The 27783-nt window shown below is 41.2% G+C and overlaps 1 protein-coding gene across 1 annotated transcript in view; it reads right to left on the bottom strand.

Annotated features, from left to right (window-relative positions):
* Positions 1-27783, bottom strand: part of MLLT3 (MLLT3 super elongation complex subunit) — a 121901-nt gene that overhangs the window by 6733 nt on the left and 87385 nt on the right. The window contains exons 7-11 of the mRNA XM_054177769.1: positions 9009-9078; positions 6599-6722; positions 5532-5631; positions 1929-2000; positions 1037-1108 (exon numbers count right to left, since the gene is read on the bottom strand). Of these exons, the coding sequence (XP_054033744.1) occupies positions 1037-1108; positions 1929-2000; positions 5532-5631; positions 6599-6722; positions 9009-9078 (438 nt within the window). The remainder of the gene's footprint in view (positions 1-1036; positions 1109-1928; positions 2001-5531; positions 5632-6598; positions 6723-9008; positions 9079-27783) is intronic.

Here is a 27783-nt window from a genome sequence, read left to right as displayed (position 1 = left end):
ACCCACTCAGTGCAGGCTCAGTCATGAGGTTAAATCTGACTGCTCCAGGAGCAGGCTGCCAGTGGGAGATCTAATCTAAAAGCTCCAAGCAGAAAAAAGGGAACTTTGGAAACAACAGTACATTTAATACGAGGGATAAGCAATATGCATCGCTGTGCATTGTAACTTACAAAATTTGACACAGCTATCAGAATTCCTCTTTAAGAATATCCTTAACCAAGGTCTTGCTTTTCACTGACAGACTAATGCTGGCGATTACAAAATATTTTTAACACACTTATCCAACTGCTGAGAAATTGGATGAATGACTCCAATCGTTTCAGAAGCAAGTTTGCAACTGGCATATAATTGCACTACACATAATAAAACCATCTGTGCCACAATCACATCTGCTTTGATAACCATGATCTTTGTTTAATCTTCACATTTGTAATCCAATAATATCTGCCCAAAACAAAGAATGCTATTCTTTGTTCTTACTACTGCATAATCTTTCAACACATTTGGAACCTTCTTGGTCTGTGCATTTCTGTATTTTACTCATTCCATGATTTCTGAGGTCTTGAGGAATACTGACTCAGCCGACTGAACCCTAGACCGCTGTGGTTTTCCCTGCATTGAGTTTTGCTCTGAATTCCACGTTTTCTGTTTGCCACAGAAAACATCCTTAAGAGTTTCTGAGAAAACACCAGCCATTTTCAGCAGAAAGCACCATCTTCATCAAGTCATGGTGCACAGCTGTATCCATTCTTCCATCCTGTTTTCACAATTATTGATGCAGTATGTTGAGAAACGTAACGATGAATTGGTGAAGAAATTAGCTCAAATAGGCTTTTTTTTTTTAATGTCAATTAGTGTGACAACACAATTTAAAGTACGAGTAAAAATTCCCTGTGTTACACTGAAAGTGGTAATGGGCTGTACATGGATCAATTAGGCTTGTCAGCTATTGCACCTACTTACAGAGTTTTAGGTAGTGGCAAAAAATGGACATGACTTCACAATTTCTGTGATAATGCATGAGAATGCTCCTCACCTGCTGCAGTACATGTCTCTCTCTCAGTGTCATTAGTCTTCTGTGGAGCTCTACTAGTTCATCAAGATACGCCTAGAAATAAATCCCCCCCAGCCGTAAACAACTTATTAATTAAGTCATAGCTATGTATTTAAAAAACTTCAGATGTCTTGGAAAACAACACATATGGAAATTCTATTTACAATTTTCAAGGCAAATTTTCTTGTTTAGTAATCTGGCTTTCGCCAGCTTAATAACACCCCAGTGTAAGTCTTATGGGTTTTCTTAGATATTTCACACTGATGAAAATTTTATTAGGTGGTCTTTTGCTGTAGAAGATAATACCTGCATCTCAACTGTGGTAAAAAGTATCAAACAGACTGAGGATTCCAAAATACCATCTTTGAAACACATCTTCCCCTTCCCACGTAACATCCAAACCTACAGGTTCACAATCAAATCCCTCTCTTTTTCTAGGCTACATCATAAATTTTCTGTCAACAAGGAGATAAGGGGAGAAAGATCAAGTAAGATTAATCCAAAGTGCACTGTCCTCCTTCCTGGAATGTCAAGCATGTCCCACTTCTGCACCCAATTATCAACTTTCTACTTCAGGCTGACCCATCAAAAACTGTTGTGGGTTGTTTTTTTTTTCCTTGGCAGAGAGGAATACAGCACCCAGTATAAGAAACCAAAAAGCATATGGATCAGGGCACTTGAAAATCTAGGAACACATGCTGAAGAGAAGAGAAAAAAAAAAAAAAGAGAGAGAGAGAAAGATCTGCACCTAAAGGAACCCAAAGCAAAGATGTGTTAAAACTTTCATTCTATTATGTACTAAGATTTTAGTTCTGTAACAAATGCATTAGTATCACATTTTGGACAACTCTACTGCTACCTCATTCTCATTTACCTTATCACAATCCCCATTCTTTATTTGCTTATCAGCTTTGTTTTGCTTTAATGGAGTTTTCACTTCTAAAACCTGGAAAACAAAAAAAAAAAGATTCTTGTAAAAATTACATGTATCACTGGAGCCAATCACATATGAAAAAATGTGCTATCAGTTAATCAGACAACACACCATCTGCAGAAAATGTAATCAAAACTCAAAACTGAGCTTTTAGTTCTCTGATTCATACAACCTACTCATATCCTTCAGAAAAAGGTGAGTTGCTGGACTGAAGTTATGTTGGTATTACTAATCCTTAAAATTAACTTCATGTCATTTGTAGTTTCCTCAATACTTTTTTTCTTAAATACAAACCAGACACAACAATAGAAAAGAGGTATTAGATAAGACACAAGTAAGAGGTCTGATTTTATATATACAAAGGGACTGAGGTACTTGTCTATTGAGTTAAAAATAGCACATGGTCAGTATACTTCCCCTGTTTTGTTTTTTTCCTCAAGCTGTCTCTTTTCTTCTACAGAGGCAGTTATTTCAAAGATTGTTTCAATACATCATTGGTAACTGAAAAAAATTTTGTGTGACAGCAGTTTATCCTGGTACTCTTCCTCCAATGCCATACAAAGCCATTTACTACCACATATACAAACCAAGAATGTTTCATCCAGTATTGAATCATGGTCAAAGAGCATGCCAACAAGCACCAGAACACCATGCTTAGTATGAAAATATTATGAAAGTGTATTTGGGGGAAACAGAATTGTTGACTGCCCTTTCAATCCTCCCCATCCTTCTCCCCCCCAATATACATTTTTTTTTTTAAAGTTAAAAGCAGAATTAAAATAAATCATCATGTCATCCCTAACCTGGAATAGGTCAGTTCTTCTGAAAAACATCTAACGATTGCAGATAAGGGGAAATTTTGCTTCATGTTTCTTTGTAAGCAAGACTAATATCACTATCATGATTATGTCCAAAACCATACTGGATGGTCACAACACAGGACAAAACTCAACAAGTAAAACAAGGAAACAAGGCCTGTAAAAGCAAGGCTTCTAGACTAAAGAGAAGCCTAACTGACAGCTGTCTGTATGTACCCTCTTATTTCTACTTGCCTTGGCAAATGATTAAAATTCCATATATGCTCTCTGGGGCAACTATCACTGTAAGATTACAGAGAGGAAGAAACCTCCCTATATCAAAAGTGTGACCGCAGATCTGAATTAACCTCACGTAATGATTTACTTAGCCAAGAGTGATGCACGATCAGAAAGCAAAACCTTCTTTTCTGAAGAAAAATAGCTGTTCTACAATTCAGCAGCCCCTGGGGTTACTGTTGTGTAGGCTCATAGAAGAAAAAGTCTTTATTTTGAAAAAACAACAGACCTCTAGGCATGGATTCAGTACCTTTTAGACATTTTTCTTGTTTTTAAAGAAAAGAGGTCTCTCTGGTAAGGCCTCACCTGGAGTACTGTGTCCAGCACTGGAGTCCTCCAGAGAGCACAAAGAAGGTATTATTAACCTATGGGAGCAGGTCCAGGAGAGCTACAATAATGATCAGAGGGCTGAAACAATTCACTTAGGAAGAAAAGCTAAGATAGTTGGGATTGTTCAGCCTGTAGAAGACAAGCCTCTGAGTAGACCCTGCTGTCACCTGTCAGTACTTAGAAGGGACTTCTAAGACTTTTTATCAAGTCCTGTTGTGACAGGACAAGGGATAATAATTTAAACTAGGGGAGTGTAGATTCAGACTAAATATAATTAAGACATTTTTTACAGTGAGAGTAGCGAGACACTCACCCAGGTTGCCCAGGGAAGTGGTTCAAACTTCATCCCTGAAAACATTCAAGGTCAGGTTGGATGGGGCTCTAAGCAACCCGATCGAGTTGAAGATGTCCTTGCTGATTGCAGGGACATTGGACTACATAATCTTTAAAGATCCCTTCCAACACAAACCATTCTCTGATTCTGTGAAAATTCTTGCTTAGGTAAGATACAGCATTAATCATATCTGAAGAGGCTTACAGAAATATTAACTATTCCAGTCATTTAGTTCTGTGAATGGACTTAGTCGATGTAAGCCTGATTTCACCAATTAAAAACATCATCCTGGCAATCAGTACTATGCTACCAAGCAGAAATTTCAAATGTGGCCACGGTCTGTACAATTTGAATTCTCAGAATGCCTCCCTAAATTTCTGATTTTCAATTCAATTACAAAATTCAGCTCACCTATAAAAATGGAAGAATGTGTGTGATCAATCAGCTTTAGCTAACACACTGCTATTGTTTGTAACGTCTGTATGTGTAGATAGACCTTCTGTTAGATCACTAAAGGGAAAAGGAACATGAAAAGTGATTGTGTGGGCTACCAATTTTGAGACTCACACTTGCTTAATGAATATATTGTCTCTGTATAAATTAGTCTTCATTAAACAAGAAGCCATAGATATGCATCTATCTTTCATGTCTTTATGTCTCCAGTAAATGCAATCTTCATCTTTATAGTTTACTTTTTTCCCAAAACACACTTAAAAACGTGTACCTTTTGTACACATCAATTTCACAAAGCCTACAGAGTTTCTGGTGAATAACAGTGCTTTCTGCACATGGAATCATGTTTCTCTCTGTGTACAAACTACTTAGTTTGTTTTTTGGTGGTTTGTTTTTTTTCCTCTACAATGCAGTTGAGCATAACTGTTTTGGTTTTGCACTGTCAGTAATCTTGTATTGGACATCTTAAAAAAGCAATACCAAGTAAATTATTTCTGCCAGATAACTGAAGCAGTTAAGAGATACATGAAAGACCCCTCCATAAAGCTCACCATCTAAACCACAAACTTTTGTTAAATGTAGACACAGTTCTAACTACATCACTACTGTAAGCAGCCATTTATAGGTAGCCATTAAATTTAATGACTGCTTTGCACATGACCCAGCTGACACTGGGAATGAATTACTGCTCCCTAAAACAAATTACAAATGATGTATTTTATAAATCATGATTTTTAATTTTTTTTTTAAAGAGTGTCAGCTTTTATATTGAATGTTTCTATTTACCTCATACCAGTTACCAGCTGTCTAAACTCCCAAACTCTTAACTCTCTTTTGTCCCTGATATATTTTGTAACTCTAGGTTATTTAATCTCTTCTCTCTGAAAAAATAGTAAGTAAGTAGTAAGTGTTAGCTTTAACACACATGGAAGTACTCTGATAGTGATACAAAAGCTATTGTCTTCTAGTGAACTAAAAAGTATTGTATCATCTTCTGCATGAACACTGCTTGGGGAAGGGGGAAGAGATGAATATGTAAGCTCCTGAGAACAAGCCTATTGTTGTCTCATGCTAATACAAACCTAAACCTGGATCAGCTGTATGACTGATGCTGTAAAAACAGCTTGCATTGTATACCTTACATATAGAAAGAGCATATTTCTTAAAATACTGATGAAAACATTACTTTGGACTACAGTATTTGCTAAACCAAATACTAGTTTGCTTGAAAAAAGTACTCTTTTGTCAATTTACAGTCTAAGCAAGTGTACTGAAGTAACCAGAACATCATTATCAGTTCCCCAGGACTGAGTTTACAAATTCTGACTTTACCTGGTTGTTGTTGGTTTTCAGTAAAGGTGGTGCTGGCTCATGATGCAGTGTTGAGGAAGGTGAACTGCTTTTGCTGTCACTGCCATCACTCAGACTAACCCTACAAAAACACACAGCCAAGAGATTATTGTATGTCTAGACAAAAGGATGTTAACTCCGAGGTGAGACACGAAGATGACTGACTTCTCCCTGAATAAGCCATCATTAATCAAGGTTGTGTGGAAGAGAGGCATCTCAGCAGAACCACACACTGGAAACAACTCTGTAGCATGGAGAACAAGGCCATCTGTCTGCATTTGCATCTTTTTCCTGGCTAAAATTTAAAAACCTACTATCTTAGGAGAGGCCATAGGAAAAAGATTATCTCTTAGTTTCACCCTTCATTTACTCAGGAACAATAAGGAGCATTTATTTGGTAGATGAAAGAAAAAAAGTTATTTGCAATTAAAAGGTAGAGGAATATTAAATAAGGTTTTGTTTAAAAACTGAAACAAAATCTCTGCATTAACAGACAAATCAAGCTGGAGACAGTCCTTTATACAACCAGTGATGTGAACAAATTCTCAAACTGCTAGACATCTTGGTCTTTTTCGCCTTGATTCCAGCTCGTAAAATGCACTAGAGAAGCAACTCACATTAACTACTGTTTTCCTATTACCTTCCCATTTAAGCAGTAGCTGACACTGGCACTCAAATGCTGTGCATTTACAGCAGAATCTTGTGGATCAAATAAAGAACCCACTATGAAAAGGATTGAGAAAAACTATTTCAGATATTCTATAACCTTTAGCAACATTCATATGAAACTGCAAGCTGCCTAAATAACAGGTTATTCTTAGAAGACCCCCTTAAGATTGCAGCTAAGATGCAGAGTCCTTTAAAAAAAGGTAATTTCTGTGACAAATCCTTATCTTACCTTCTGCCTGCACTTTTGTATATTATCTGCTGCATACAGTGCAGAGATTACATGGAAGACAAATTTCATTGACTCTGATCCAGTTTAATAACCAATCTAAACCTGGTAAGCAATGAGGCTACCAGGTTACTTCTAATCACAAGACACTTACCTGCAATGCTTGCTTCCTCCTTGTGTCCTTACAGGTTGTTCTAACTCAGAATCATGGTCCTCTGCTTCATCTGATTCTTCATTATCATCTGAATGCAGATCTTTCATTATAGACCTCAGTGGACCTAAAACAGAGACAATAAAACACACAAATGAAGTTCACTTCTCAATTAGCTCAGATCTGTAGATGACAGAAAACTACCCTCCCCACAGTGCTGGGAGAGAAGAGTCTTAAACATTAAACAAATGAAGGAATGAACTGGGGGCTTATGTGGCAGAGATTTATCCATGGATCATTTACTCACATTAGCAACTCAGTGTCAATAGACTTACTCATGACAGTGAACAGATTCATGTTCAAGTGTGTGCATGACTGGCCCCTGGGACCATAGCTGAAATAAGTGAAACACTGTCATGCCAAGAGAAATTGAGTATTATTGTAGTATTATCAGAAATAAGACTCTCTTGCATTGCTGGAATGTAACAATTTTTGCTTTCTAAAAGGGCATTAAATAAAAGTAAAGACATCTAACATCATCAAGTCCAATCATTACCTAACTCTGCCAAGTCTGGTGTTAAACCATGTCCCTTACCACTACATCTATGCATCTTTGAAACACTTCCAGGGATGGTGATTCAAGCACATCCCTGGGGAGCCTATACCAGAGTTCAGTCAGGAATTTTCTTCTGATATTCACTCTGAATCTCTCCTGGTGCTACTGGAGGCCATTTCTTCTCATCCTATCACTTGTTACTAGGGAGAAGAGAGCAATACCCACCTCGCTACAATCTCCTTTTGGGTAGTTGTAGAGAGTGATAAGGTCTCCCCTCAGCTTTCTCTTCTCCAGACTAAACAAACCCAGTTCCCTCAGCCACTTCCCACAGGACTTGTGCTACAGACCCATCAGCAGCTTTGATGCCCTTCTCTTGAGTGAGTAACTTCTCTTGAGGAACAAAAAGTGTAGGTTCTGACCAGAGCAAAACATAGTGTCAACAGCATGCCTGTTGCTTCATCCCTTTCATGCACAAGTCCACAGTCTGGGCAAGGAATGCATTTAGTTAACTGGAACTCCTCAAAAGAGGCAGTAATCACTATTTGCTGTGGCAAAGAGAGGATGTATGTACCACTTGCACTTGGAACTTGTTCTAATCAGAAGAAAACTCTCCTATCTATTCTTGGAAAGGCAGGAAAAAACTCAAAGGCAATCTGTGATTTGTCTTATACACAACCCAGAAGATTTGGATGGATCCAGTCTTCTCAGAAGAAAACAGTAAGTCAACAGCTTTTTGTCCAATATAACAGGAACGAATATCCAAATTTCTTGGCTTGTAATGGATACTTCATACAACTAATGAGATTTTCATGAGAACAAAAATGTGGTTTCAGCCAGAAAGGGTCCTGTTTAGTCTTAGATAAAAATCAAATGCCTGAATTCAGTCATCAACCACAATTCACTTCAGCTCTTGCTTTCTTTCATCTGGAGTAATGCTGCCAGGACACATTACAAAACCAGTACCAATCACCTACTGAATGGCAGCACAATAGATATGGATCATGTATATATTTAAAGACAAACTGTTGGCCTGAGGCATGAAAGTACTTTCATAACTGTGTCTACCACTGAGGAATACAAATGGATAAAACAAATGTGGTTGTATTTAGTCAAATCTGCCTTTTTAATGCTCCTTATCCGAAGAACAAAACAAAAGTTGATTTAAGAATGTATCAGTTGAAAAATCTTATAAACCCAGGGAAAAAGGACAAGCAGGAACTAAGACATTTAAGAGATTATACAGAATGAATCACAATATATTTACAGAAAAATCTGCCTCGGCAAGTCTTCTGGGAAGAAAAATGCATTTTTTTACCGAGTTCCAAGTAAACATTAATTATTAGCCAGAAAAGTAAAATGCAAACTTCAAGTCAACTTCAAATCTAACCACTATCTTTTCCTGCCATGCATCTAAAGTAAATACTGCATGCTCTTCAAACTTCCCAACAGCATGGGAAGATCACAGCCCTTTTAAAGGGTCCACAAAGATATGTCCTGGGAATTCTCATGGTAAGCCATACCTCCCTGGGCAGGGCTCTAGATGGAACCAAGTGTCATGTTACCTAACCCTGCAAGTGAACAACCTCAGAAACAGACACTCTTTTGAGCTTAGCATCTCCTAAATGAATGGTGTGCATTTACTGCTTCAGAACATAGACCCTTCTCTGCCTTTTCTCAGATACACATTTGCCCCCTTTTGTTTTGCCACATATGAAAACAACCCAGGGAAAAGTAAAACTGTGGCCACTTCAGGCTGTAAATGGCAGCAGAAAAGTGGTGAAGATATGCCATCAGTTCTGTTTCTATTAGCCTTTTCATTTCATATATTCCTTCCAATTTATTTTCCTTTGTTGGTACCTTGTTGTCTGCGGTTTTGAGACGGCATAAAACTGGAACTGGAGCTGGAACTGGCACTGGCAGGACTGGGCTGTTCAGATTCAATAGGGGGAGAAAAAAGAAAAAAAACAAAATAAATAACATTTTAAGAGACATTTTTGCCTAAAACTCTTACTGTTACTGCCTGAGGCATGCTGTCAAGTTAAAAACACTATGGAACAGAATAATGTTCAAAGGTCCTTACTTTAGGTATCAGGTAGACACTGTGTATATTGCTATGCACTCAGCATACGTACACATTACTACATCACCCAGTTCTTTACTAAAGCCAAAGTCCTAACCTCCCAGATATCTGGAACTCATAGATTATGAAAGATAACTTTAAAATTACTGAGAAAGGCCCACTAATCTAGAAAAGTCTGTATCACTTTTCTCATAGTGCTTATGGCTTATGAGGATTGTACTGAGAAGTCTTGCTTCCTGCTGCCATGCTGAATGTCTTCACATATGCTGATTCTTACGCTCAAAGGCCTAAAGAGCCTGGAGAAAGTATGTACTTGCATGCTCATCTGCATATAACAGGCAAAGAACAAACCTGGCATCTGGGCACAGGGGATGCTAACACAGAATACAAAACAAGAAAGACATGTCCATACAGAAGGAATGTTGAAAATCAGGTTAGGAAGTATCTGAAAATCCAGTATTGAGATAAAACCTGCTTAACTTTAAATTTTATACAACTCTGTTACCATGATGTGTTATCCAAGCTAATGAAAGTCTTCTAACTCTTCTTGCCTGTACAATATCCCTCACGATTAAGTTCAAACTACATTGCTCTCAGCAGCATCAGGAGTAATATCCTGTCACGCTAAAGCTCATGGGGTACCTAGCAGTTGCTTTTTCTTCAGAAATCAATCTACTGTTGCCTTTCATAATGAGCAGGTAGACTTACAGCCTTTTACTGCCTTTTCCAACAGTGAAAGGTGTCAGTTTCAACAACAGAATGTTTAAAATCCCCAACATTAACCTCTGTTTTCCTCAAATGAACACCAGCTTCACTTCTCACACATACAAAGACAAAACACAACCTTCAGGACATGCCTGTATGCATACGCAGCTTGCACACGGGTGAATCAACCCTGTAAATGAACACCCTCCTGAACCAACAACATAACTCATTTCTCAGCACTGAGAGTCTTGCATGGTTCACTATATTGTACATTTTTGGAGACACTCACTGCATCATCACTTAACACTGCTCCAGAACAGCAATTTGGGGGTGGGGGGGAAATAACCTCCTTTTTTTTTTTTTAAACTGCCTGAACTTCTGCAGAATCACACATGATTTTAAATTGTAAAATAATTATGATAACATGAAATGGACTGCATTGGTGAAGACTAGGAGTCAATGAAAACTTTAAAGCCATCACCTCTCTGGAAACTAATTTTGGTATCCCAGCTTCAAGTTTCTCTTAAACATCTGGTTTATCTGTTACTTTCCTGCTTTCTGCAACAAAATTACTAGCTGAAAAATGGTTTCTGCACATTTCTATCAACTGTATTTTTCTTTTATTGATTTCAACATGAACTTTAACTCATGTGAAATCCATTCCTATTAAAAAAAGGACAAACACTAGAAGTCAACTTAAAATACCTACAGAAGTGCTAGAACTGTAGGGAAAAAAAATCCCCAAACCACTCAGGCATGGAGATTTTTGTTGCTTTTGAAATGTGACTACCTTCTTTTTGAACCAGTTTACTACAAATGACAAAAGGGAACGGGCCTGGTCTGGTTCACATTATACAACACATAAACACCAGGGAAATACCTCACTGTCAAAATTTGTTCCTAGCATTAACTGATTGTGACAAGAGCACAAGAAGGAAAGAATATAAATAGATATAACATTTTTACAGTACTTATCCAGTACAAATTTTGGTCTGCTTTACCATGATCACTTTGAGAAGCCAAACTATACAAGTCTCAGTGAAACAAAGTATTATTTTTAAAAACAGGCTCTTAGTGTCCCCTTTACTTGTAAATTACATAAAACCAGGGAAGTGGCTGATATGCCAGAGGGTCTATCTTCTGATACTCAGAGGGACCTTTAGCCAACAGGAACAAGAAATGTGAAGTCCTGTACCTAGGGAAGAACATCCCTATGCACTAAAATACTGAGGGACACCCAGGTGGAAAGCAAGGATCCTCACAGATCTCACATTAAGAGGTACATACATATAATATATACATTATATATACATGAGGATATAAATACCAGAAGGAAGGGTGCAAAGATGACAGAGCCAGGTTCTTTTCAGTGGCATCCAGTGACAGAAACAAGCGGCAGAAACCGAAACAGGAGGATCCCTCATGCGTATCAGCACACACTTGGACCACAGTACAAGTGACCAAGCATGGGCACAGGCTGCTCATTGAGGTTGTAAAGTCTTCCTCCTCAGATATATTAAAAAAGGACTGGACACAGTCCTAGGCAACCAGCTGCACCAGGTGGCCATCACAGGTCTATTCCAACCTTAACTGGCCTGTGATTGTGTCAACCTGAAACACATCCTTCATTTAGAAGTTAGTGTACAGAAAAGACCTTAAGCCAAACCTTGCAATTGTTTCATTTGAACAGTTGCATTAGATGAAGGATCTGTGTTCCTTTTGAGCCCATCTTACTGAAATATTTCTCTGCTTTTGAAAGAAAATTTTCCTTCTGTATTTGTGTACATATGATTGATGAGAAGCTCTATGTGAGCTGGCAGTGCACTCACGCAGCCCAGAAGGCAAATTGTATCCCAGGCTGCATCAAGATCAGTGTGGTCAGCAGATCAAGAGAGGTGATTCTTACTCTTTACTCTGCTCTTGTGAGACACTGCCTTGAATACTGCATCCCATTCTGGTGTCCCCATCATGAGAAAGACACAGAGAGCGAGTCCAGGGAAAAGCCACAAGGATGATCCAAGGGCTGGAACATATCTGCTATGAGGATATGCTGAGGGAGCCAAAATTGTTCAACCTGGAGAAGAGAAGACTTGGGGGGACCTTATAGCTGCCTTCCAATACCTGACAGGGGCCCACAGGAAAGCTGGGAGGGTTGGTCTCTTCTCCCAGGCAACCAGCACCAGAACAAGAGGATACAGTCTCAAGCTGTGCCAGGGGAGGTTTAGGCTCGAGGTGAGGAGGAAGTTCAGCACATTCATTGGAATGTGCTGCCCAGGGAGGTGGTGGAGTCACCATCCCTGGAGGTGATCAAGAGGGGATTGGACATGGCACTTGGTGCCATGGTTTAGTCATGAAGTCTTGGGTGACAGGTTGGACTTGATCTTTGAGGTCTCTTCCAATCTTGGTGATTCTGTGATTTTTCCTAAGGGTGTCTAGTGACAGGACTATTTGGAACAGCTTTAAGCTGAGGAAAAGTAGGTTTAGAATGGATCTTCAGTATAAGGATGATGGGACTCTGGAATAGGTTGCCCAAAGTGGTTGTGAATACCCCTTCCCTGGAGGTATTTGAGGCCTGACTGGATGAGGCCTTGGGCAGCCAAGTCTAGTTGAAAGGTGTGCCTGCCCATGGCAGGGGAGTTGGAGTAGATGATATCTGAAGTCCCTTCCTACCTGAGCCACTCTATGAATCTATGATTTTCTCTTATCTTTAGAAATAAAATACACTTTTGAGATATTGCTAGCATAAAAATAAATACTCAACTTAGTGTCAGACTTAGAGAAGAGTCATGTACAGCAGACCAAGCTAACACACATGGATAAGAGAATTTGTTTACAATACACTGCATAATACAGTTAAAAGATTAAGCACTAGTTGAGGCTGTTGCCTGTAGGAAAATCTTTGCTGGCTTCTGAACCCATGTCTGAGGGGAAAAAAAAAAAAGGTCCAGAATTTCAACAGAGAGAGAGATCCAGTGCAGCTCTTCCATCTTTAGAAGATCTATTTGTTGGCCTTGTCATCTTTACAGCAAGACTCACTGTATTTATTTTTGTATCTAAGTTAACTCCTGAGATTTAAATGGTACCGTGAAAATCTCAGCTTTCATTTCTGTACATTTGTGGCAGTTTTAGGCTACGCCTTTAAAAGTTAGCTGCAGATTTCAAGCAGAAAAGTAGAAAAATACAAACAATTTACAACTGGAGGTAAAAAGGAAAACAAAAGATTATTCTAAACTAATTTCATTGGCCAGAATGTGAGAGATCTATCCTAGCAATCTTACACATTCCACTTCATTCCTTCTTCTCTAGCTGCTTGGCTGTTCTGCTCGGCTGGGGAGGATTTAATTGCTGCTAGCTGACCTTGCAGATAAGAACTACCATTCCTCTTACTGTCTCTCTTCTTTTCTTCTAATTATAGGAGGAAAGGAAGGGGCTCTGGGGGAGTGGAACAGCTTCCCTGGTCATTTTGACCAGGGGGGCTTTTCCATGATGTTTTCTGATTGTAAATACCTGTATGATACTGTAAATACTGTACATTTTGTACATATTCTTTGCATTCCATTGTAGAGTGTAGTTTTTGCTTTGTAAATAGAGCTTCCATTTGCTTCCAGTTGAGGTGGTTGTGCTTAGTTAATGTGAATGCGAAAATTTTACCCCACCATAACATTTCAGCGTTTGTCAGACACTGTAGGGAGGAAAATACAAAAAGCTATATTGTACCCTAAAAAAATTCTTTACTCCCTAAAATATAACACTTCCCCTCAAACTATTTTTCAAAGTTTCACAATATTTAGTTTGTCTCGAGGTACTGAAAAATACTTTTTAGATGTCATGAGCAGCAAGAGTACACTCTGCACGCATTTTTCTCTAGATACATTTTTAAGGCATTTGTCACTATGGTTTCTAAGCATTTGATATATGCTAGTATTATGTATTTGTCGAGTAGCTTTCACAAAAGACCCTGCATACTATTTACACATAGAAATACACAATGATGGATCTTTGAAAAAATACCCCACAGAATAATCATCACCATCCTGCAGGTATTTTGCCTTTTACAGCTGACACATCTGCGTGCTGTAACTTTGCCTACACATGTACTTTTACTGATTACTACAAAAAAAAAATTCTAATTTAAAACTTCTTTTTCTTGCTTTGGAGACTTAAAATAGTTTTTTTTTGCAGTGAGATCTCTGTTTTATACTAGTAGAAAGAGTTTTTCAACAGTTTCATAGGGTGTTAATAGCTGACAAAAGATAAAGTCGAGGAAAAGCTCTTTTAACAAACCTAATACATGTTTATATTCAAACTATGTTTCACTCACACTGGTACAATGTAGTCTGGTGTATTTGTACTATAACTGATACAGGTAACTGAAATTATTAAAAATATTGTCTAGTTTTTATTAATGTGATTAAAACTATTGGCTAAATCTCACATTCTACAACCCTGAGCAGTCTTGAGTTTTACAGTGTTCAAAGGATCAAAGAGGCTGCAGACAGCACAAATAAATCAGGTTGAATCATCACATGCACAAACTGCTTTCTTTAGCTAAAATGGTAAGATTAGAATGTACTAACTTCATTAAAGCAGCATGAGCAATGGAAAAAGACTACTCATAAAATGAAGTAGACTAAAATTATCATAGCCTAGATCTACTCTTTTCTTTAATGGTTTAAACCATAATACTTGTGGTTGGTAATTCAAATAATTTAAAACATAAAGGTTTTACTCTGATGGACTCTATCTTTAAGGTCTTTTCTAACACAAGCAATTCCATATTCTACATGCAATCCTCTACTGTTTAGGGAATACCTAAAAGGACCTCACACGAAGCAAGAAAGTTACTTGATTTACTTGTGTCCTAATCACCACATATCAACCAACAGTAATATTAAAGGGCATAAATTTTGCAGTGGTTTTTGGATCTGGGTAATGAATGCTGAGGATGCTGATCCATTTACTGCTGCCCCTGGTATACCCATTATCCCTACATATGCGTGTAATCTTTCCGGGTGCACCTGGGCACCAGCAGAGCAGCCTGTTAACCTGAGCTAGAACAATGGGGTGTATTAGCAGTCACACATAAACATTCTCCTCTTTTATCACTATGAGGTGATGGTACAAGTTTTGTGGATATTTAAAAAACAGCAGCCCAGTGCAAACAGCTCTGTATATCGTTATCATCCAACTCTTCTCTTTGAAACTTTAATTCCTACAACACAGAACATCATTTTCTCCCCTTTTGCCTGGTGGCTTGCAGGACAGTTAGTACTGAGTAAGCAATTCCTTCACAGAGGTTCAGACATCCAGGATGAGAACAGGTAACATGCCTCAATATAATTTGACATACACGCACCAGAATCCAGACTGCCCTGTCTTGCTGTGCTACACATCTTGAAAGGACTACAGTTTTCAATGGGATAAAGTCAGCATTCATGACCAAATTTCTTGGTTGCTTCATAGCCAGACAACTTTATGACAAAGAATTCTGAACACCTGAGGTATATGCACACCTCCTTGTTTTCAGCCTCAAATGGAAACGAAAGGTGTGAGATGATGCTGCTTAGAGAGGAGCATCAGAAACCCCACTAGTATGTTGAAGGCCAGAGAAAGCACAAACTATACATTTCAGTTGGGCACATAAGGATTTCTGTTTTCAGGGGAAGACTCAAGCTTGCTTTGCAGCTTTTAATAGAAAATGTAGATTTTATAGGAATTACTACCAACACAGATGAATGCTTTACACAAATTTTTTGAGTAAGAAGTGTGAAGACAATTCATGTTGTAAAACCTTTATTTCCTAACAAAACTATCAGCTGCACTAAAGTACTGACTAAGCTTCTAAATGGTGGCACACTGAGTTAAAACCAATTCACACCAACATTTTCTTAAAGTTTGAGTGGCAGTTTTCCTATTGCCAGTGTGGTGATGCAGAACCAGGTTCAGAGAACACCCAAATTACTGTTAAAATTCGTTGCAGACGTAAGACCTTCCCTGAACAGTAACTGCTGCCTGGCATGCCTTGACTTTGCAGTAACGGAGTGAGACATTGTTGCTGTAAGGGAACAGACAAACAGAAAGGGCAAGAAAAAGCACCACTGCAATACATCTGTTTTCACTTACTCCCTGTACCAGAGCTGCATGCATACCACTGTTGGAGTAACAACGACATACAGGCACTACCACCCTAAAGTTTGAGGCAGGTGCAGGATGCTCATCAGATGCATCCCTTGTCCATTTCAAAAGAGCCACCATTCTGCACAACACCCAGTCCCGTGCCCCCCCCCCCCCGCCACCCCCAGGTTCTCACAGTGCAGCATGAACTGTCAACCCTCAACACAGCCCCAGGGCTCCACAACAGAGAGCTGAACAGCAGACCCTCATCAGCAGGCAAGAAGTTGTCATTAATTCTACACCGGCATGACACATGATATACTCATGGCAGTAGTGAGTTCAGGCAGTCTTTATCCTGCCTTGGTAAAACTTCCATCTCAAGGAATTACTTGGTCTTTAAATTTTAGAAATTAAATTATGTGTTTATGGTGTGTCCTGGAGAATTCACATCAGTCATCACCAGATTACAAGCTCCTAAATGAAAAGCATTATGAAAATTATCTACTGAATTCTGTGTGGAGTTTGGCAGCAAACCTTCAAACATACATAAGTAAAACACATCATTTGTGCCAAATGAAACAGCTATGAACTTTACAGTTCCCCACAAAAAAAAAAAAAAGAGGCAATAAAAGCCTTGGACAGATCTAAATATTGTAGACATATTTAAACTATTTCAGCTGATAACTAACAGGTTCTGGGTTTCAATTACATGGAACAATTTCTCTGGATCACAACATAATGTACATAAGTGGATAAAGCAACTTCAAAGCACTGAAATCCGTATTAAGAGGCTCTTATCTGATCATGACTGAAATAAAATATCCTATCTTTAGCATTTTGAGTGTAACCATCTCATCCTTGCAAAACTGCCATAACTTTACTGCATCAAGCACAAAGCCTTTTTCTTTTCTTTCCCCTTTTGTCACAAAAAAATAAAACTCAAATAGTGGCACTGCACACACCCAGTTAAAAACCTTACTTTCTGCAGGCTAGCAAGTGAACAGAATACTCCAGAGCTGAAACACAGGAAATAAGGTCCAAAAAAATGCACTTATGCAAATTATTTAATTCACAAGCAGTCCCCACTGAAACAGATATAGCCAACACTTGAGATTCAAGTAAAATACTGAGGCCTAAACTAGTAGTTGATAACTCGTGATGTTATTTCTGTAGTCAAAATATGACGCTGCCTAAAAGTGAAAAAACCATGATATGTCTCAAGAAGGCAAAATTTCCTGACTCTCACAAGATTACATTTGCAGCCTGGACATTCCAGCATGTCTACATAGTTTCTCTCCATGGTTTTATTTCTAAATCCTCAACAATTTTGCAAGCCAGTGAATTCCTAACACACCACGGTAACAGAAGTACCTCGGTGTAACATTTGAGCTTGCTGTCAGAGAGGAATCACTACTTGACAATCTCCCTGCTTCCTCATCCAGCAATGGTTCATCTCCTCACATACACAGCTGTGTAACGTGCATCTCAGCTTTGGTGAGTGAAGCTGAATAACTTTTCTCTTCAGAATGACAACTAAAAGAAACAGGATTAGTACAGCAGCTGAATAGTGCCTTACTAGTAGATTCTTATGACCATAGAGCATGCTTGTGTCTATTACTCTTTCTCTACAGATGTCTGATTATCTCAGGTAACTATTTCTCTCTGAGCACGTATCTGGAAGGAAACGCCCTGGATTGTAAAGTACTTATTACATGACCTGCCAACACCTACCTGTTTGAAACTACTGAATAACCTCCCTGACACAAGAGTATTATGTTCTAACAGCCATACAAGAGTAGTTGGCAGGGTTTTAAGAGCAACATTCACACTTAGACTAAAAGTAAACAAATGTGAGAACAATGCATTATAATATCAAGCAAATATTAAAGATCTTACAATGAAAGACATCATTATAATTTTCAGTCCTCTTCTGTGTCACTAAGAAACTCAGAGTCTGTTTCACACATGCACAAACAAAAAAACCCCATGGCTTTCTTCTCTGGCTAACTACATGAAAATTCCACATAGAGCTCTGCTTCACAACTGTTGTTTCTAATTTTAAGCATTATCTGAAAGAGATCTTACCTTGGCTCCCAGTCCCAGCAGAAAGCAGGATTTTTCAGCTAACTAAGGTCTGAAGGTTTTTATGAGATCATTTGGGTTTTCAAAATACTCTTCCACTTTTGTAACAAATTAATAGGTCATATGTGGGATCCAAAGTGACACCTTATGGATTACTTTAAAAAGGTACCCATGTTGTTAACGTCAAGACTGCTTTAAGATATGCAACAAGTTTAGAAAGTATGAACTCGCAATCTATGTGATCACTACTCTGTGTTCATCTTTCTATAACACACTTAAAAAGTTGGCATTTTTTTCCCCACAGGCAAAAGACTTTCTAATATACTCTGCTTTTAGTAATTGAAATCCCTCATTCCTGAGCTGTCACAGTTTAGTGGCACACATTTCCACTCAGTCTCTACCTCCACAGGCTTGGATCTGCCAAAAGGCAGGTACAGCTACTAATGGCAATGCTACTATTTCAAGAACACATACAGACTAGAAGGGAAAAAGCAATATATATCATGTAAAAAACAATCACACCAGAAGCAGAACTTAATCTAACAAACCTACATACATCCTCTAAAAAATGCACTAACAAACAACTTTCATGCACAGACAATATTAACAGTTTTTATTCAGATCACTGCAACTGGAGACACACTACATATCACTACTGAATAGTTCTGCTAGCTCTTATGACTCTAAAAAGACTCAGACTGTTTTGAACGCTAAGTCTGTCGCTAGCGCTGAAGGCTCACACACACTTTAAATCCTGGAAATATTTGGAAAAGGACACTCAGACACTCAAGAAGGGTATCGCTTTTCAAGCGACCAAGAGAAGGGTAAAGAGAAATGGAGACACACATTTCACTTCAGTGCCCACAACTAGGTAGAGCACGATGCCAAAATAAAATACATAGAATACACCAGGTTGGAAGAGACCTTCAATGAAAAGCATTGAGGCATGCTGCTTTTCTGTCTGAAAGTTAAGTCTATTAATTGAAATAATAGACATCATCTCAATTCAGAGGCTCTATCTGAAGTAAACAGGGGACCATCAGCATTGTCTTCCTGCAGCACTTGCCCAGTAAAACACCACCTGTGTTTCACAATGCTTGTCAGCTTCCTTTACCTTCAGAACCTATTAGAATGTTATCCTTAATTTAAAAACCTTAAGACAGCCTTTGCAACTGAGAACTGATCAAGGACTGGTGACTCCCTGCTAAAGGAGCAGAAGCCCCAATAGGAAGACTGAACCCACTTCATAGACAGGTTTGCTGTCTCCCTGGAGCCTGGGTAAAGTTCCTATCCTTGTGCATTCTTCAGATTACTACTCACTTCTGGTCTTTCAGGTGGGTAGTGATGATGTAGCAACAAGAGGCTCACAATCAATTAAAAGAGACTTCAGGGCATTGGGGCAATTGGTAAAAGGATCAGGAGCTCCAATTGTGTTCTTGTCCATCCCTCTGACCATGGTGACAGAAGAGGGAACATTTAGCAAGAGCCAACTGTTCACAGCTTCGGGACTGGTGCCGTCAACAGGGCTTTGGATTTTATGACCACAGCTTGGTTCACAAGGCACCAGAGCTGCAAACAACTAATGGGATGATTTGTCCCAGAGGGAAAAAAGGATTCTGGGGCAGGAGTTGGCAGGGCTCACTAGATGTGGGGTTGTGGAAGGGGTTATTAATCTCATGCTGGCCTGTGATAAACATTGGGGCAGTTCACCAAAGGCAGAGGGATGGAGCGCTAGCAAGGGCTCTCAACTTGTTGCCCTGAGGCAAGCCAGGGACAATGCACCAAGACACCCCAAGGAAATCAAGAGGGATTTGCACAGAGGGTGCCAGGGCCAGCCTATCTGAAGTGCCTCTATGCAAATGCACACAGCTTGGGCAACAAACAGGACAAATTAAGGGGCCACTGGGCTGCTGGAGAGCCATGACATAGTGGCTCTTACTGAAACTTGGTGAGATGATTCCCATGACTGGAATGTTGGAAGACAGATATAAGCTCTTTAGGAAGGACAGGCAGGCTAGGAGGGGAGGAGGTGCTGCCCTCTACATCAGTGACCAGCTAGAATTGGTGGAGCTCCACCTGGGCAAGGACAATGAGCTGGTTGAGACCATATGGAAGAAGATTAAAGGGAAGACAGGGGAAGTTGATGCTACTGTAGGGGTCTGCTACAGGCCACCTGACCAGCAGAACCAAGCAAATGAGGCACTCCACAGGCAAACAGAAATGGCTTCATGTTCACAGGTCCCGATCCTCATGTGGGATTTCAACCACCCTGACATCTGCTGGAGGGACAACACAGCTAGGTACCAGCATTCCAGGATGTTCCTGGATTGCATAGATGACAACTTCCTCCTCCAAATGGTAGAGCAACCAACAAGAAAAGGTGGTATGCTGGACCTTGCTCTCACCAATAGGGAAGGTCTGGTGATCAGTGTGAGGCTCAGGCAGCCTTAACTACAGTGACCATGAAGCAATGGAGTTTAAGATCATCAAGGCAACTAAGAGGACGTATTCCAAGCTTACAACCCTGGACTTTAGGCATGCAGACTTTGATCACTTTGGATTACTGTGGGACAAAGCCCTAGAGGGAAGAGGGGCCCAGGACAGATAGTCAGTATTCAAGGATCATCTTTTCTGGGCCCAGGAGAAAAGTATACCCACAAACAGGAAAGCAGGATAGAATGCTAGGAGACCTGCCTGGATGAGCAAGGAGCTCCTAGACACACTGTCACAGAAAAAGAAACTACACAAGGAGTAGAAGAAAGGACAGCTGGAATGGGGACATATAAGGAAGCTGCCTGAGCAGCAAGAGACATGGTTAGAAAAGCTAAATCTCAGTTAGAATTCAATCTAGCCAGGGAGATCAAGGGGAACAGCAAAAATTTCTACAGGTATATTAATGGTAAAAAGAAGACTGGGGAAGGTGTGGGCCCCCTCAGAAAGAAGACAGAAGAACTGGTTCTCAATGACTTCTTTACCTCAGTCTTCACTGGTAAGGGCTCCAGCCACACTCCCAGAAGATAATGGCAGGGACTGGAAGAAGGAACTGCCCATTGTGAGTCAAGATCAGGTTTGTGACCATCTGAAGAACCTGAAAGTGTTCAAGTCCATGGGACCTGATGGGATACACCCATGGGTGCCAAGGGAACTGCTGGATGAGGTTGCTAAACCATTCTCTATTATATTCCAGAGAAGAGCCTGGCTCCATCCTCTCAAGACTCGCCCTTCACATATTTATAAACATTGATGAGGTCACCTCTCAGTCTCCTCTAAGCTAAATAGCCCCAGATCCTTCAGTCTCTCCTCATATGGATGATGTTCCACTCCCTTAATCATCCTCGTGGCTCTGCGCTGGACTCTTTCAAGTAGCTCACTGTCTCTCTTGAACTTAGGGGCCCAGAACTGGACACAATATTCCAGATGCAGCCTCACCAGTGCAGAATAGAAGCGGACGAGAACTTCTCTTGACCTTCTCTTGAAGGGGTCACACCCCTTCTAATCCACCCCAGAATGGCATTGGCCTTCCTGGCCACAAGAGCACATTGCTGGCTCATGGTCATCCTTCCATCCACCAGGATCCCCAGGTACCTTTTGCCTTCAAGTGGTCTCCAGCAGGTCCATCCCCAACCTATACTGGTGCATGGAGTTGTTCCTTCCCAGGTACAAGACTCTGCACTTGCCCTTGTAAAGCTTCATCAAATTTCTCCCTGCCTAGCTCTCCAGCCTGTCAAAGTCACACTGAATGGCAGTACAACCTTCTGGTGCGTCAGCCACTCCACCCAGCTTGGTGTCATCAGCAAACTCACTGACAGTGCACCCTGTGCCCTTACCCAGGTCACTGACAAATACATTGAACAGCACTGGTCCCAGTACTAATCCTGGGGGGACTCCCGTGACAGTTTAGGCTGGGTGCCTCCTGTTACTGCCACGTAAGTTACACCTCTGGTGCCCCGAGTGCCCAGCCCAGTAGGTGGACACAGGAAATTGTGTATTTCATACCCATAATGTCCTGTGCCCTATAAATCCATCTGTCAAGTCTTTCACTTCCTCTTTTTTCCCTCACTGCTCTCATAGGAGATGCTCCCTATTGGGTAATGGTGGGGGAGTACCTCAAGGACTCTTAGGCCAGGATAGCCCTAATGCCAGGAGAAGCGGGAGGCAGTCTCGGACCTGGCCAGCCTGAGACTAGCCAAGCAGTGGGGGGCAAAGAAAATGCCCTGGGGATTTTGGGTATACCCTCAGGTAGGGAAATGGGAAGTGTTGGGAGGCCTTTGGGTGTGCTGTAGGGAATTCTGTATGCTTTGGGATTCTTTTGTCACTATGCTTGTAGCTTCTGTAAAACACTAAATGCTTTTCCATTTAAACTTTCCATCACTTTTGCAATCCATTTGTGAGAGTGTCATTCTTTTGTCCCTTTCTTCGGGCAACAGAGGATCTGTCTGGCCTCAAACCAGGACAACTCCACTATATATAGGCCTCCAACTAGACTCTTTCCCATTGACCACGACTCTTTGACTCTGTGACTAGTTTTAGGCTATGCCTTTAAACATTAGCTGCAAATTTTCAAGCAGAAGAGTGAAGAAGTATAAACAATTCACACTTGGGTGTAAAAAGGAAAACAAATTATTCTAAACAAATTTCATTGGCCAGATGCAAGATGTACCCCTAGCAAGGGGCCTATCAAATTGGTCAAACATGACTTCCCTTTGGTAAAGCCACATTGACTACTCCTAATGACCCTCTTGTCCTTGATGTGCCTATGGACAGTGCCAAGGATAAGATGCCCCATCACCTTTCCAGAGATGAAGGTGAGGCTGACCAGCCTATAGTTACCCAGGCTTCTCCCTCTTACCCTTTTTGAAGATTGGAGTGACATTTGCCTTCCTCCAGTCCCCAGGCACCTCTGCTGTCTGCCATGACGTACCAAACATGATGGAGAGAAGTCCAGCAATGACCTTTGCCAGTTCCCTCAGCACCCATGTGGGCATTCCATCAAGACCCATGACTTTATGGATGTCCGGATTACTTAACCATTCCCTAAGCCAGTCCTCATCAACCATAGAAAATACCTCCCTTGTCCTGTCGCACTCTGGGGCTTCAGCAGAATACACAAAGAAGGCATTTAGTAACTCTGCCTTCTCTGTGTCCTCCGTCACCAAAGCACCCATCTCGTGGGGGTGCTGGTGGATGAGAAGCTCAACATGAACCACCAGCATACACTTGCCACTCAGAAAGCCAACTGTATCCTGGGGTGCATCCGGACAAGTGTGGCAAGAGAAATGATTCTCATCCTCTACTCCGTTCTGGTAGACCCCACCTGGAGTACTGCATCCAGTTCTGGAGGCCTTCTTACAGGAAGAATCTGGACATGCTCCAGCATGCCCAGAGAAGGGCCATGAGGATGATTAGAGGACCTCTCCCTGCGAGGACAGACTGAGAGAGTCAGGGTTATTCAGTCTGCAGTGCTACAGGCTGGGGTCAGAGTGGCTGGAGAGCTGCCAAACAGAGAGGGACCTGGGGGGACTGGTTGATGGTAGGCTGAACATGAGCCAGCAGTGTGTCTGGGTGGCCAAGAAGGACAATGACATCCTGGCCTGTATCAGGAACAGTGTGGCCAGCAGGAGCAGGGAAGGCATTTGAGAATGAGAACATTTCTTACTCCACTGAGTAAGGAAAATACTGTCCTCAGAAAATTCTTTGCAAAGTTATTAAAAATGTAATTAGAAGAGCAATAAAATAATTCATTCATACAGGATAAGGTTTGCAGTATGTCATAAACGTAGCTGCAAGTACTTGACCCAAAGTTAACATTCTTGTGGTATCTTCACAATTATCTTTTAAGTATTAATTTGTAATTTATTACATCTAACCCTAATTTCCTGAGTTGGGGCTTGCAGTTTTGTTTTTCAAAAGCAACTTTACCAATAAATCCTGCTGAATATACTGCTAAATGATGATATATTCTTTGTTCATCAGTGCTACAATAAGCACCACTGTAACTGTGCCAGGATAAGAAATAACATTTGTCTGAACATGACAGTTAAGTCTCCACAGAAGGAGACTCCACAACCTCTCTGGGCAACCTGTTCCAGTGTCTCAACACCCTCATAGGGAAGAACTTCTTCCTAACATCCAATTGTAATCTGCCCATTTCTAGTTTTTTCCCCCATTCCCCTTAGTCCTATCACTACCTGACACCCTGTAGGCCCCCTTAAGATACTGGAAGGCCACAATCAGGTGTCCTCAGAGATTTCTCTTCTCCAGACTGAACAGCCCCAACTCCCTCAGTCTGTCCTCATAGGATAGGTGCTCCAGCCCTCTAATCATACTCGTGGCCCTTCTATGGACACATTCCAGCACCTCCAAATCCTTCCTGTAGTAGGGGCTCCAGAACTGGACACACTACTCCAGGTGGGGTCTCACCAGAGTGGAGAAGAGGGGGAGAATCACCTCCCTCGACCTGCTGGCTATGCTTCTCTTGATGCAGCCCAGGATGGGATTGGCTTTCTGAGCTGCACACTGGTGGCTCATGTTGAGCTTCTCATCCCCCAGGTCCTTTACTTCAGGGCTGCCCTCAAGCCAGGCGCTGCCCAGCCTGTATCAGTGCTTGGGATTGCCCTGACCCAGATGCAGGACCTCGCACTTGGTCTTGTTGAACCCCATGAGGTAGTCATGGGCCCACGTCTCCAGCCTGTCAAGGTCCCTCTGGATGGCCTCCCCTTCCCTCCAGTGTGTCTGCTTCACGCACAGCTTGGTGTTGTCAGCAAACTTGTTGAAGGTTCACTCAGTGCCACTGTCCATGTGCTGCTTGTGTTCTAGTTCGTACCTGTTGCCCTTCGTCATACTACTGGACAGCACTGAAAAGAGCTCAGCCTCACTCTTGTCACCTCCACCCCTTAGATATTTGTAAGGGTGGATAAAATCCCCTCTCAGTCTACTCTTTTCCAGGCTAAGGAGCCCAGATCTCTCAGCCTCTCCCCATCTCATCATGGCTCTCCACTGGACTCTCTCCCACACTTTCCTGTCCCTCATGAACTGAGGAGCCCACAACTGGACACAGTATTCCAGGTGTGACCTCACTAAGGCAGAGTAGAAGGGGAGGAAAACCTTCCTGTACCTCCTGGTCTCACTCTTCTTATGGCACTCCAAGATACCATTAGGCTCCTTGGCCTTAAGGGTGCACTGCTGTTACCCACCAGGATTCCAAGGCCCTTCTCCACAGAGCTTCTTTCCAGCTGGTTGACCCCTAGACTGTACTGGTGCACAGTGTTACTGCCCAGGTGCAGCACTCTATGCTTGCCCTTGTTGAACTTCATTAGATTCCTCTCTGAGCAACTCTCCAGTCCATGTGGGCCTGGCTGAATGGCAGCACAGCCTTCTGGTGTGCCAGACCCTCCTTCCAGTTTGCTATCATCAGCAAACTTCCTGTGGGTACACTCTGTCCTTCCATCCAGGTCACTGATGAAGATGCTGAACAAGACTGAACTCAGTACTGGTCCCTGGAGAGCACCAGTAGCCACAGGCTTCCAACTACACCCTGAACCACTGATCACAAGTCTCTGAGCTCTGTCCTTCAGCCAGTTCTCAACCCACCTCACTGTCCACTCACCTAACTCACACTTCCAAAGCTCACCAATGAGCATGTTGCAGGAGACAATGTCAAAAGCCTTGCTGAAGTCAAGGTAGACAACAGCCACCGCTCTTCCCTCATCTACCCAGCCAGTCACACCATCACAGAAGGCAATCAGACTGGTCAAGCTCGATTTCCTCTTTGTGAATCCATGCTAACCATTCCTGAGAATCTTGTTTTCCTTTACACTTAGAAAGGACCTCCAGAACCTGCTGTTCCAGCACCTTTCTCGGGATGGAGGTGTGGCTGATTGGCCTGTAGTTTCTGGGGTCCTCCTTCTTGCCCTTTTTCAAGACTGGAGTGACACTGGCTCTTTTCCTGCCCTCCCCTACTCTCCCTGACCTTTCCAACATGGTCAGGAGTGGCTTAGCAATAAGCTGAACCAGCTCCTTCAGCACTTATGGCTGCATCCCATCTTGGATTTGTGGGTGTCCAACTTCTCTGGGTGATCTCTAACCCAGTCGTCCTTGACTAAGGGAGAGTCTTTCTTCTACCTGACTTACTTTCTTACCTCCAAGGGTGAGGGCTCGCCTTAGATATAAAGACTGAAGCTAAGAAGGCATTCAGTAGCTTTGCCCTCTCTGTATTCTCTATCATGAGTGCACCCACCTCATTCAGCAGTAGGCCCACATTTTAACTGTTATTCCTTTTCCTGATGGTGTATACTTGAACAAACCCTTTAGTTTAGTCCATGATCCAGGCTACCAAGGTTAAAATGCTCTGGAGTCCAGATCAGCAGGATCTACTTCTCTTTGAGTAGATTTGGGTAGTTTACCCTCTCGGTAACAGTGGTTTATGGAATGAGAATATCCTGAATCTGTGCAACTACATTTGCCTCATTCATTGGTAATGGGTTAGAGATTGCAAGACAACCAAGAAGGAAACACAAGACAACAACTAAAAAAGATTGTTTTCAGGCAATATTGATATCCTTCATGTATCAGTTATCTGCAGGCTGCTACACACCTTTGTAGTGCCCGCATTTGTAAAAGTCCAGTTACATTGCAGTAATTTCTCTCACTTCTTTTGTCTTTGAAGAAAAATGGAGCATTGTTGCTGCCAACACAAGTGTATGACCTACTATATGGCACCTATTTGAATAAATGGGAAGTCTGAAAGGAATCTATGCTCATTACCAGATATACTGATTGTAGGTAGCAAGTCTTAAAGGTACTGACATCAATTAAAATAGAGGATTCAGCTTATTTTGAAGACATTAACAAATAATTCATGCCAAGGCTGACAAATGTGAACATTTTCAGGTCTAAAGATTAATTTGTAAGTTTTAAGCCAGAAAAAGAATGCCACTCCAACGATATCACCACTGCCACGCCGTAAAGCAGAGCCTGTCCTATTCCACATCTTTTTTACAGCCTTTGCATGCCTTAAGGGACCAGTCATTAAAAGGTCACTTCAGAAAAAAAAAAAAAAAATTACTTTCTCCCTTGTGGCAAGTTTCTGTGAAGTAAAAACCTAATGTTGACACTTCCCCACAGCAGGGTATTTATTGGCTGTTCCAGACAGGGCAGCAGGACTATTAATCTGATGGTAGTAACAGAGGCACATAGCATAAAACAGAAAAATAAGAGACTTGATCAGGCACAGCTAGGAATAATTAACTTCCTCTCTACCATTCACACTACCTCCAGCCAGAAGCACAAATAGGGGCATCAAACAAGCCTTCTCTTCCCGCCTCTTTCCTTCTTTATTCCTCTCTCTGTAGTACCTGCTTCTGAAAACCTACCTCTGCTAGAATTATTAAAATCCTAATCATCAAGAGCAAATTATGCTTGAAACAGAGAAGCAGATATGTTTGACAAATATTTTCAGGAAAGCAAACTTCCATAAACCCAGCCAATGCTCTTGGATTACATTGTGACTGTGGTCTACTACAACCCATTCCCAAATTTACTGAACTCTCCAACACCTGAACACAAAGACTTCGGGTGTGAAATACAACCATTCAAACCCATTTTCTTTTCTCTCACATGAAGCATAAAATTTGCAATGACAGAATCAAAAGA

Source organism: Dryobates pubescens, chromosome Z (assembly GCF_014839835.1).
Source record: "Dryobates pubescens isolate bDryPub1 chromosome Z, bDryPub1.pri, whole genome shotgun sequence".
NCBI lineage: Eukaryota > Metazoa > Chordata > Aves > Piciformes > Picidae > Dryobates > Dryobates pubescens.
The sequence above is the reverse complement of the archived record's forward strand: the minus strand, read 5'-3'. Positions and strand labels throughout refer to the sequence as shown.